Here is a 12569-nt window from a genome sequence, read left to right as displayed (position 1 = left end):
TGAGCGCCCCACACACAAGTCCTCCTAGCCTACAACCATCATACCTACTACTGCAAAGTAACACAAACATAGTGGGAGACTAAATAATTCGACATGCGAGTGAAAAGCTGCAGCGTGCAGCCCGCAGTTCTCGCTGCACGCAAATATATGTGATGCGGCGTGTTCGTACAGGTGTAACGTTACCCTTCAAAACACGATTGACTGTTCTAGGCATTAAAAGTTATAGAAGGTACATGGAGGTGTAGTTATGTGGAAATTTTATCCAAAGGTTATTAACGGTTGAGGACGCAAGCCGACAGTTGCTGGTGCTCCGTGCACGCCGCACCTCCCCCACGCGTCTCCTCTCGCGGGCACCCCCTACTCCGGTGATGAGTAGCAGCAGCCAATGTGTGTGTGCACTCACAACAAGGATTCCCCTGTCGAGCTGACTGAAATCTTGTTGTGTATCGTTTAATCCTTGCCATTATCCTACTATTCGAAGATGGTGTGCCGCATGGGCATCAACGGCTTCGGCCGCATTGGGCGGTTGGTCTTCCGTGCCGCAATGGCCAACCCAAATGTGGTAAGACTCGGGACATAGTGCTGTTCGGTGTGTAGCTGCTGTCTTTTGTGATGTTCTCGCTCCAGTGGACAACTAGTCATATAGCATGGTCACTTGAGCACACTGTATATGCCTCGCGCTGCCCTATAAGAATTGCATGCACAGGGTCCTCTAGTACGGGAAGTACACGTGATTCTCATGCTTCCTATCTAGCTTACAGGATTAGTGTCGTGTCTGAGTGTTGTGTCTGACTTTCTGGGCTCAGGAGGTCGTTGCGCTGAACGATCCCTTCATGGATGTCCAGTATATGGCTTACCAGCTGAAGTTCGACTCCGTCCACGGCAGATATCCTGGAGAAGTGACAGTGAAGGACGGCAACCTGGTTGTTGAGGGCAAGACTATCCAGGTCTTTGCCGAGAAGGACCCTGCGGCCATTCCTTGGGGGAAGGTTGGTGCGCACTATATCTGCGAGTCAACTGGAGTCTTCACGAACAAGGAGAAGGCGGGACTTCACGTTAGCGGAGGTGCAAGGAAGGTAATTATTTCTGCGCCACCTAAGGACGATACTCCGATGTTTGTGATGGGTGTCAACCATGAAGAGTACACATCGTCTCACCAGGTGGTATCCAACGCATCTTGCACAACCAACTGCTTGGCTCCCTTGGCAAAGGTTGTGCACGAAAAGTTCGGCATCGTCGAGGGCCTGATGACAACAGTGCACGCGATGACTGCAAACCAGCTGACTGTTGATGGGCCGTCGAAGGGAGGGAAAGACTGGAGGGCAGGACGCTGCGCTGGCAGCAACATTATCCCAGCCAGCACCGGCGCGGCAAAGGCCGTGGGCAAAGTTATCCCCTCACTGAACGGCAAGCTTACTGGGATGGCTTTCCGCGTTCCTGTCCCCGATGTGTCAGTTGTTGATCTCACATGCAGACTGGCAAAGCCTGCAAAGTATGAGGACATTGTGGCTGCCATTCGAGCGGCTGCCGAGGGCCCACTAAAGGGTATTTTGGGGGTTACAGAGGATGAGGTTGTGTCCCAGGATTTCTGTGGCGACAAACGCTCTTCCATTTTCGATGTTAAGGCCGGCATCCAACTCAATGACAACTTCGTCAAGCTCGTTTCATGGTATGACAACGAGTGGGGTTATTCCAACCGTCTCGTTGACCTTGCAGTCTACATGTCCCAGAAAGACGGCAACTGAATTTGCCGGTTGTGAATGGTACTTTGTGTGTTACTGCGCGAAGCCCTGGCAGTCGCCCAATGGCTGGGTAGTGCTGCCGCCCGCTGCGTGACCCAAACTTTGCAGAGAACAATACTTTAAGTGACTGGAACGGCATCGTTCCGCTGGTAGCTCCTGCCAGGGTGCATAGTCGAGCCGCGTTGTACCTAGTTTGCCCCGCTGGGGATAGGAGCGGCGGGGAGGGGTGCGGCAGCGTTTGCTATGAGTACCGTTGCGTACGCTGATCATTATCAGCTGGCAATGTGGGAGGTGCTGCGGGGTATCGAAATTTATATTACACTTACGGAGCCTTCGCTGCAGTCGGCTTCGCATCCTTCCAGGTTGAGTAGCCACTAGCCCTCCAGCCCGTCGGACTGACAGGGCCACGTTACGGGACTGCACATTTGTCAGGCTCGCCGCAAAACAAAGTAGGGCGGCTCACTGTGCACGCTACGGACCTGCATCGGGCAATGCTTACTTGCCGGGGTTCTCATGATTGTAGTGGCAACCTCTCGTGTAGTGCTAGACACCGAACTGTAGTTAGAAGCTCCCTCTAATGTGCATCACTTCGTTAACCGCTCTTCAACTGTAAACAGTAACGATAGACCAGTTTAGCAAGCGAGTCCCGCAACGAGGAGAATAATGGTGGCACAGCTGCTGCAGTCAGGGGAACTGATGTCGGCTCCGCACCAATCGCAACACAAAAGTTCTGCCTTCGAGCTCTTCTGTGTGACTGGTATGTCCCCAAGGCCGGGGTCCAATACGGCCTGGAGCACGACTTTCACTGCGCGCCAGCTGGCTTAGCTGTAGTCCAGCGTCTGCATTTCATCAAGCGCGGTGGGCCCTACAGCCTTCTCCGGAACATTCCAGGGGAATGATTCTTCGTCAGCTGCGGTCTGTAAGTCGTCTCGTCGACCCTCAGCTATTCCCACATCGAGGTGCTGCGTGGGCTCTGGGCTCAAGTCCTCTGCCATGAGAGAAAAATCTGCGTTTACTTCATCTGCATCTACACTTTGCTGCACGTCATCTCCTGCACCAAAGTGCTGCGTAACACCTTCACTTGCATGCGCAACGTCACCAGAACTCAATGACGCCGTGTGATTGTGGAATGCTGCAGCCAAGTCATTAAAATAAGCCACTGCTGATACTGAGCGTGCCTCTGATGTCTCCAAGTAAGCAGCTGCCCTGAAGAATGGCTTTGAACGAGCGAAGTCCAGTAGGGACTGTGGCTGGATTTTCCCTGACACCAGGTCCACAAGCCTTCCTGCTGTCTTGCGTATAATTTCCAGTACTTGGAACATATAACGTAGGGATGAGTTGATGCGCGCACCAACAAGCGACCACAGCCTGAGGGCACCATGGGCGCCGTTTTTGGCGAAGAACGAGCACGTGGACAAAAAGGGAAGCATTGCACCAATAGCCGCACTAGACACCTGCGATCCAAGCTGATACACTTCTTTGCAATCCATCACACTTCCACTGAATTGCTGTACTGCGCGAGCAACGCTTGCTCTTGTCGCGGACGGAGCCCACACAGCATTTAGCAAATCCCTGAGCGCAAGCACTTGTGCCGTTACGCGCTGTGCATATTCTCTCGCCTGATTAATAAACGCATCCACTGGGAACCTTCCAGCGGAGCCATACTGCGAAGCTGGCAAATGCGCCGGGCTGAAACCCCCCTGCATCCCCTTCTGCATGCTTTCGGCTTCGCAGAAAGCCATAACGCTCTGGATAAATTTGCTGAGCTCCGTCAGAGCACTCGTAAGATTCTCCACGGGCACAACAACCTCCACAGTCTCGCCTCCCCAGCCAGAACCAGCTGAGGAGCGTTGCAACACGGCGCCGACATGTTGCTGTAGCTCCTGTACAGCTCGCCCTGTGTTCGACACCTTCCATAAGCCAGATGATGCGCTTGCTGTGAGCGTGGAACTGCTCGTATGACCCTCTACTTGCCCATTCTGTGTCGGGTGCACCCGCGCACGCTGCTGAACGAGTCCCCCAGCTGGAACTGCCAGAGAAGTGCTACGGGCAGCCACTGGAACCACGGAAGGCTGGGGCTGCAGCTGTGCAGATTGAGAAGCTGGCTGCGCTGAAGGAAGAGCTTGCCACCAAGCACCTTGTTGTAAATGCTGGCCTGAAAGAACCATACAACACGCACAGAGAGCCTGTCCCAAAACGTACGAGTCCAGCTTACCTGAACGGCGCTTGCGAAACCTAGAAATCAAATACGGCGCGACAAGTCATACAAGGCATCTACTACGCAGCATGCACACTCTTGAAGTGCAAACCGGACCGTTCTGCTGGGATGGTGTCCAATTAGGCCATGACTGCCCGGCGCTCTCAGCAGGGCAGAGGTGCACAAGCGCCCAAGAAGCTACTGCCGCTGCTAGTTTCATTGCCCAATTCGAGAAAAGCTTCTGCAATGGGAAAAGAAAAGGTCTCCACCGGAAGAAGCAGCCTATCAGCTTCGCTGGTTGCGGCAGTTGGAAAAAGCAACCCAGCCCATCACGGAATCAGAGTCAGAGAGCAACCTGGCGTGAATCACTTGGAATAAACAGATCGAAATTATTACAGTCAGGGGCAAACGTGCTCTATAGCCTCCAAAAGTATTTTGTCTCAAAAATTGGGCTCTGCGCACCCATAGGGATCGAGTGTCGAACAAGCAAACCCCACAAGGCCCTCGCATTCAACTAAGAGACCCTCTGAGACTGCTTCTCCCCTCATCCAACAGATAAATTATATACAGGCACTATTTGCAATAAAGCAAAAGCAACTCCAAGCTTGGGGAAGCAGTCGCGGAGGCAGCAGCACCGCACCATCTGCCATGGTGTGCTCCCCTCACCAGTGAGCCTGTGGGCAGCGCCCTCATGTCAACCGAACAGTAGAGCAGAATTCGACGGTTTAATCGCTCAACAACTTTGGTTGTTAAGGCATTGTCTGCAGTGCAATTGAGGAAAGAAGCAGGGAATTCGCCGCCGTGGCGGAATACAAACAGCACAATACTCCTCCACCGGTCCGATGCGAATGCGAAGCGATGTGAAGATTTGCAGCAACTGCTCCAGCATACATATCCTACTGTCAGACTGTAGTTTGTTTCGATAGGCAGCAATGTGATCCTGACAGTATTGGCCGTTTTGGAATTAAAACAGGTCGCAAGTGCGCTGATGTTCTGGAGAAGCCTTCCCCGGAAGCAGATAGTAGGCAATGCTTTACTCAGTTGTTTGATAGCTTGCTGCTCAGTTATTTGTAGTACGCTGAAAACACGAACTGTGTTGTGGACCTCTCGTACAGCTAGTGAATCTCTGCCTCGCAGGAGCACTTGAATGGATCAAAAGGATCACTATGCTTTTGTGCGCTTGAGGCGATCCAGTGGATCACTATCCTTTTGTACATTACCGCAAAAATCGTTTTGCGCGTGTGGACTACAGTATTTGCTCCCTCCTCTTTTTTGCCGGATGCTATCCGTTTGCCCTAGCCTCTAAAGAGTGGGAGTGCGGAGTGCAGCCTGCAATGCAAATGCTGCGGTTACGTGCATTTTATCAACTCCACTATCGAAGGGAAGGGACGCCAACATTGAGGTGCACTGTACCCACTTCAGCTAACTGCCGCTTGGCGGGCTGTTGTCTTCTTAGCTGCAGGTAGCTGATGTCACTTTCGGGACGCAGATGTGCCAGGAATTTTTATTGTGAAAGTACATCAAATACGCTGCTGGTGCTGGTGCTTCTGTTCACAGCTTTCTTCAAGAAATAGCCACTACACCAGTTGCCTCTGCTTGTGGTCTTTGCGTACGGTCCATCGGCTGCTGAAGTTGTTTTTACCGTGAGCACTATCATTTGCAAAGGAGGGAACTGAAGAACAAGCTGAAGCCCTGAGGGCTAGGGCGGCACTTTTCTTCAAAGGAAACTGGAGGTCTAAAGAGACATTTCTCGTGGACGGTTTGTTTGACATCATATTTTAAAATGAGGAATCCACCTCCAGCAGAGACGCAGGACGAATTCGAATATTCCTAGCAGTATGCAATGGATGTCTCATTGTGCATGTAGAGGGCACTCGGTGCTGCATCCACTACTGGCATAACTATCCAATCTGCGTTTTCCAGTGGCTCGTAACAAACTGGGCACGTGTGGGCGTGGCTCCGAAGCTGTTTGTAAATATATTCCTGAGCAGACAAAGCTCGTTCACATTAGAATAAAATTACTGGGGACTGACCTGCTTAATTGCTGCGAGGAAGGCAGGCGCTGAACCCCTTGGCTTTGCTTTTAGAGGAGCCTCTTCCATGGCTGTACTTACGTTTACTGGAAAGTGGCAAAAGGGACACACGGCGCAGTGATCGCCTGCGAGAAGAAGTCCCGAGGCTCCACAAATAGGTGCAAAACTCTGCAAACAGTTCATATTGTGTCATGAAAAGCTTCCGGTAGAACCGTTATTTCGTGCTACATGAAGCTTCATGCGGGTAGTTCTGTAGTAGGAATTTGGTAAAGCAGAAAACGTGTCATTCCCTTCAACGAACCTTGCAAGTGGAGCACTGCATTGCATCCTCGTTAATATCAGCATCGCACTTTAGGCAGGGCGTAGAACGCTTTCGTGTGGAGTCCGGTTGTTTCAGCCTTAGAATGCGCTCGACTGCTCTACGGTGGCAACCTGGTATTTGGGATTTAACTTCTGGGCGAAGTAATGATGCACCTGCGACGGAAGAAGCTGAGGCAGGAAATCCTGCAGCAGCCCCGGTGAGCAGGGTTGAAGTCAGGATCGACGCCGCCTGGTTTCCGAAACTGTCACACAAAATGCAGGGAAAACACTGCCATAAAATCGCAGGAGGAATGGAAGCAAAGGGTCAAATCATGGGTGAAAGCAGGACAGCACGCTCTTGCTGTCGCATTCTGTAAGCCTGTCCGCTTATGCAGAAGAACTGGCCGAGTTTCCTAACAGAACGACGCAGGCTGTCAGCCTGTGGAAAGAACAGGGCTTTTCCGTTTCGGTGTATATTCCCCTGTGTTGCTGGCAACTCGCAAGAGAAGCAAATACAGTTGGTCCGCAAAAAAGGGGCACTGAAGGTGACTCAGCTTATCAACTAGCTGGCAGCAAATAAACCAAAATAGAGGCAAAGTTTCGTAGGGCCGATATGAGAGTTCAATTCCATTTGTGGCAGCCAACGGACCCCAGAAATAGCCACAGAAGCAAAGCAGTGCTCCGAAACTTACTCTGTAATATACGCCGAAGCTCTCATAAGTAGCAATGCAGCGCCGTACTGATCCCCCTGCTTCAGTAGGCCAGGAACTAGCAAAAATGAATGAAGAAGTGCGAACTGGTGAAGAACGCAGAAGTAAGCTTGTTGCTGCTTCAACTTTGGACAGGTCTGTTTACCAACAAAAATATTCGATGCAATACTTGAAAAAAGGCCTCCGTTGGCTTTCCTGAGAATCTGTAATGCTTCAAATAGGCTTGCATGAGCTGCTCGAAAAAGTCCTTGCATCTGCTGATGCCGAGCTAGGGCCAAAGCGCTATGTGCCACCTCGCACGGCTCGCCCACATGGACAGCTAGCCTATTGAATAGCGTATGATGGGCAATGAGGAAGATCTTTTGTGTGCAAAAGAGGATATTTCTCACTTTGGCACCATGAATTTAACTTATGCTCCTAGCGCTTTATATTTTGGGTGGTTCAAGAACGTGTTTTCTTGCGGCGTACGCGGCAAGGTAACATTGGAGCTCACCGCCGGAGTGAGTCGAGTTTCCCAATAGAACTTTCCTTGTCCTCTGAAGATGGATATGATAACCATAGCACAGTCGAAAGCTCTCAAGCGCGCAGAAGGAGGACGTGAGCATTCGGCCACAAATAAAAAGGAAAACCCGAGGAATTCTAAATATTGAGGGGTGGACATACGAAGACCTTACTAGAAAGTTCTGCTTTCAGTCTCTCCAGGAGCTGCGAGTCTCCAGTCTTGGCAACAAGTTCCACAGCTTGTGGCCAAGCTAGTTCCCCAGCCTGAATGCTCGCCGTGACGAACATGTGCGCACACTTGTTTCCTTCTACAGCAGCTACAGAGAAAGCCAGCATTTCCAAAGTAGCCGTCAAAAAATGAGGCGCACTACATGCCTACGTGATCCCATATAAAGCACCTGAATGTACAACTCAAGGGCTTCCTGGGGTCGTTGAGCTAAGGCTCTGTGCGAAGCTGCTTCACTGAACAGTCCATGGCGCTCCAACAAAACAGATGCCCGCAAGTGCAGATCGACTGCACCCGTTTCGCCTAGAGCCTAAGTCATACGAAACTAGCACATAGCAGACCACCTTTAAAGCCAAGACTTCACATAAGCGGGAAGGTCCAACCGTGTACTTGATGCTGACCTCCGCAAAGCTCTCCAAGAGCTGAGCTAAAAGCTGGCAAGAACCAAAATGTCCCGTGGGAGTGTACGTGCTCCTGGTCTGATACGAACATGACGTACATGTGCCAAGGCAGAGATATGCTGGCTCTCTTCAGCAAGGGCTATTGCAGCTTCCACATTTCCGCTAACACAAAGCATTTCCACAGCCCCTTGGAAGTCAGTGCGTACCCTGCATATGCAACGATTTAATGATAGGCATTAGGAAGCCATCAAAATAACCGTCAATAGCTGAAACAAAGTTGCGGTTCTTTGGGGGCGCAGGCAAATGCTGCAGGCAAATGCTTATATTGTGCATTTGCCTGCGTCGCCCAAAGAACACTAACTTTGTTAAGCAGCCACAAGACTCAATTTCGAGGTCAGCTGCTTGCAAGCAAATTAGACGAAGGCAGATTGTGAAGCATTAAGGTCTGCAAAGGAAATGATTTCGCGGACCGGCAGCAATCTGCGAGGGCTGCAGCTGCTTCTTGGTCGCGAACTCTGCGAACAAGGGTCTTCGCTTCTTCCCATCGGCCGAGACGGAGACCCTGCTCGCAGAGCCATGCGCAGAATAAGAGGGCAGGGTATCACAATGAATATGCTGAAGGATCAGCAGAACGACCCTTTGACTTCGACCTGCATTTTCGTATCCTGGCTGGGTCCATGCCTCACACGCAATCCACTTTGGCAGAACACTACCAACGGCGGCTCTCGGCCAAATTCCTTGCTTACCAGTATTCTCACCATACTTTTGAATTCACCTGCCCTGGCGTATGCACGAAGCGCCTTAAGCGGCTCCTGCTGCTCGATGGCAATGGCATATGATTCTAAAAGACTGCCCGGTGTGCTAGTAGACCCCAGAAGGGGTGAAGCTAGGTCAAGCTCGCCGATCTGCAGGAAAACGCAAGCAGGGTCATGAGCAGAATGAGTCTATCACAAATAGCTTTTGTGCCTCACTAAGAAATTTGGGGGAGAAAAACTCACAGACAGATGAAAGCAGAAATGAGCTAAAGCTTCGATTTGGGTCGATAGTGGTGGGGCAGACAGGGGAAGTGATGATGCATCTAGTGAGCAGTGGCAGTTTGTGGTCTAACCGTAATATAGATTGATGCTGCCCGTTCAGGATCCCCTGCCCTGCTAAGCAACACAGCTGCGTGCCGGTGCTGCTGAATGCTCAGCAGCGATTCAGCGCACTGACGGTAAACGATAGGGCTGTCGAGGTCTACAGCAAGCTGCAAACCCTTCTGAAGTTCTCCCGCCTTAAAAGCGCAGCGGGCCATGCCACGGAAGCATTCTAACAATAGGAGATGCTTCTCTTGTCCTAGACGTGAGAGTTCTTCTGCAGGCTCTAGTTGAGAGAGAGCAGTTTTACATAATAAATGGACAGCATGGACACCGCTTAACGTGCCCTCTTGTCCCTCTTCAACCTGTTCATAGCTTGCCTTGTCAGTTTTCAACTGTAGCGCTATGTTAGCTGCTGCAGCTGAGAAAGAAGTTAGAGCTGTGGAAAATGCCTGTTTTCTTTCACAGCTCATGGCGTGGAACTGAAACAATTGTGGCACACTACTTGGCTTGAGCACCTGAACAGGAGTGGAAGTAAATCACGTGCACAAATATTGAAGTACGTGGTGATGCAATGTAAAGACACTCACGGGCGAACATTTAAGCTGTGCTAATGGAAAAGTGATATCTGTTTGATGGCATTAGCCGACTTTCGCGAGGTCGATAGCAGTATGCCACTCTTCCAGGTGGCATGCGATGTCTAATGCAGCTTCTGGGTCTGAGCTGCACAACAGCAACTCCACTGCCTCCCTCCAGTTGTGGTGAAGTGCTGTATATAATGCCCACATTCAAACCTTATCGCGCCGAAAGTGCTTCAAAAAGCCAAAATCGCGCTTACGCGACAGTGAACCGTTTAATCCCAGTAGTCACAAATTCTGCGCATCACAAGCATACTTTTAAAGCTCCTCCGAAGTTAGGAAGAAGGAAGGCAGAGAGCAACGCACCTTTCATGTGAGCTCCTAAAGCAACATCTTCTTCGACTTCTTCAAGTGTGCAGAGCCAAGGTACTAGATCACAGCGTTTAGCAGCTTTAAATGAGCGGCAGGCCGCATGTATGTCAAGTCTGTCAAGGGCATGCCAGCCAACAGCTTCGAAGCAATCCCGTGCCTTCACTGCACAAAGGCAAATGTACAAAAGTTCAAAGTGCCTTTAAGGAGCTAAGAAGCCATTACGGAAAATTCTAGTGGCTCTCGTAACAGGCAAATCTTTAGGTCGTGGGTTAAAACTTTTGCTGGTCTACACTGCGTAGTGTGCAGGCCGCAAAACGCTGGAGAGGCTCATTATCCAATGCTCCAGGGAACATTTGTAGTTTTGGAAAAAGTACACAAAGTGATGGCCTATCCACAGTGAAAACTCCGTCTTCACCTGACAGGTTACCGACGGGGCTAACGCCAAGCATGCCTTCTAGGGCCTGAAGAGCTTCTCCATCTCTTCCCAAGGCGAGCAGTTGCAAAATATGGCGGATTGTGAGGCTGCTGGGCTCTGCAGAGTTATTTAGTGACGTATGGTCTGCGCAGAACACTCATCAGGGCAACATCGGTTTGGCTAAGTGCCGAAAATTGTCTCCGTGGATTTTACGGTATTGTGCAGTATTACTTGTGGAGCAGCTGGGATACATAACGTATCACTCTAGAGCGATTACATTTCTCCAATAGCGTACAGTGCGGTGTCTGGTGCAGGCAAGAGAAGCAGTCCAAACACCATGATGTGAGGTTGCCGGAGGCCGAAATACTCAAAAGCACACCTGAGAAATCAATCACCACACAATGAAAGACCTCGCCAAGCGAGAAGGTAGACGCTATAAAAACGCTCCCAGTCTAAGGGGGTGCAAATGAAGTGAAATGCTTTGCATACTTTGGGCGTCCATAATTCTGTGCATGCACTCTGCCAGTGGTTGGATTACACTTCCCTACGACTTCTCAGCTGACGTAATTATACGGAAAAGTCAGCAATATCTAAACGCTGACTACAATCCTTGTGCTCAAATCAGTGTTCCGTTTGCAGCAGCTTACCATTAATTAACGCGATCGGAAATAGTAGGTCTTCTAGGTCAATGCAGCATAGTCCAACTTCTACTGCGTGTGACCCTTGGAGTTGCAGCACAGGTACCTGCTCATTCAGTTAGTCACACAACACAACTGTGTTTTCGAGTCTCGGTTCAAATGATTCGTGCAACGTGGAAAACATGTCTATGACATTATAGGCACCTGGAAAGCTCGCTCTTGAGAAAGCGAAGCATTATAACAACAGATAAAAGGCACAGCTTGGTGTAGCGAGGTAACAATGACGAGGACATCACTATGTTTGGCATCCCAGTGCACGTCGCGCGCTTCTCCTCCGAGGGAAAGGTCCAAGCTGAGGAAATACATTCGCGGAAATGAAGCGTTTCCAAGGAAACGACAGTGGGCGCAAGCAAGAGATTGTTGTAAAGCGTCTAAAGAGGACTGCTGGCCTGTCGCGCTACGGAACCACTGATATTCCGTGCACGCATTGGGCTGTGTGAAAGTGGTTGCAGACGCGTTGGAGCACTTAATTCTTTAACCAGGGCAGGTGCTGCTTTTTGCTTGCCAGGAAGAAGTGGAAGTCCCTGGGGAGTATACAAGAACTTGCCCATTGCAGTCGAGTACAGCCAGGCGAGTGGCATCGCAATTGGCACTTAAGGCTACTATTGGAACGGTGTGACAGAAGCCATCAAATGGAAGTCCGCTGTTTGTCATGTAAAGACAAACATTTCCAGCAGTGTCAGTAAGCGCACACCACCAACTTGCAGAGGCCACTGCGGCAACTTGGCCTTCTCGCAGCATTTCTGCTGCAAGAGCAGCTCCCTTCATTATTGCTGAAGCATTTCTGCGATGGAGTGGTCGCAAACAATTTATCTGGGCCCCATCGGGTTCCAAATGCATTATTGCTGCCTAGAAAAATCGCAATGAGACACCAAGAATGCTACATGCCCGCAGAGTTTCTTCAGGAAAAAAAGGAAGCTTTCAGAGTTAAATTATGGAGAGTACTTAGTTGTGCAAAAGGGCACTTAAGCCCTACCTGCCCTCCGGAAACTATAACGGCATACTCTAGCCCAAATGCCATGAGCTGAACTGGAGAGGGAAGACACAAAGTACCGAGAAGCGCCACCCCTCCCTGTCTCATCCACAAAGAAAAAGGCGCATCCCAGCAAATGGAATCCTCCTGTCTGTAGTCCTAGTCACATGCGTCGTGTTTCGAAGTATAAATCCATCGTGTCAGCTGCCATCCACCAAGGCAGCTTCAGTAGTGACGCGTACTTGCGATTTACGAGTATAAATGATCAACTCCCTGCCACAAATTGCTGCACAGTGCCTTGGACCTAGGAATACTTTGTCAGGTTCAGCGGAAAGGCTGAAAACGGC

General features: G+C 50.4%; 4 protein-coding genes across 4 annotated transcripts; 1 reads left to right on the top strand and 3 right to left on the bottom strand.

The window, feature by feature from the left end:
• Positions 1 to 481: 481 nt before the first annotated feature.
• On the top strand, positions 482 to 1745 carry ETH_00008865 (glyceraldehyde-3-phosphate dehydrogenase; the record flags this gene model as incomplete). The annotated part of the gene is made up of 2 exons (XM_013378585.1): positions 482 to 562; positions 807 to 1745. 2 exons carry the CDS (start codon positions 482 to 484, stop codon positions 1743 to 1745), a joined length of 1020 nt encoding a protein of 339 aa, XP_013234039.1.
• An 818-nt stretch (positions 1746 to 2563) lies between these two features.
• ETH_00008860 (uncharacterized protein) lies at positions 2564 to 3910 on the bottom strand (the record flags this gene model as incomplete). Its single annotated transcript, XM_013378584.1, has 1 exon — positions 2564 to 3910. One exon carries the CDS (start codon positions 3908 to 3910, stop codon positions 2564 to 2566), a length of 1347 nt encoding a protein of 448 aa, XP_013234038.1.
• A 3561-nt stretch (positions 3911 to 7471) lies between these two features.
• Positions 7472 to 7771, bottom strand: ETH_00008855 (uncharacterized protein; the record flags this gene model as incomplete). The annotated part of the gene is made up of 2 exons (XM_013378583.1): positions 7472 to 7518; positions 7657 to 7771. The coding sequence occupies 2 exons, from the start codon at positions 7769 to 7771 to the stop codon at positions 7472 to 7474; spliced, it is 162 nt and encodes a 53-aa protein (XP_013234037.1).
• A 1417-nt stretch (positions 7772 to 9188) lies between these two features.
• Positions 9189 to 9659, bottom strand: ETH_00008850 (uncharacterized protein; the record flags this gene model as incomplete). The annotated part of the gene is made up of 1 exon (XM_013378582.1): positions 9189 to 9659. One exon carries the CDS (start codon positions 9657 to 9659, stop codon positions 9189 to 9191), a length of 471 nt encoding a protein of 156 aa, XP_013234036.1.
• Between the last annotated feature and the right edge of the window lie 2910 nt (positions 9660 to 12569).

This window comes from Eimeria tenella, genomic scaffold (assembly GCF_000499545.2).
Source record: "Eimeria tenella Houghton genomic scaffold, Eth_scaff9, whole genome shotgun sequence".
Lineage (NCBI taxonomy): Eukaryota > Apicomplexa > Conoidasida > Eucoccidiorida > Eimeriidae > Eimeria > Eimeria tenella.
Note: the sequence above shows the minus strand (reverse complement) of the source record. Positions and strands in the feature narration are given on the sequence as shown.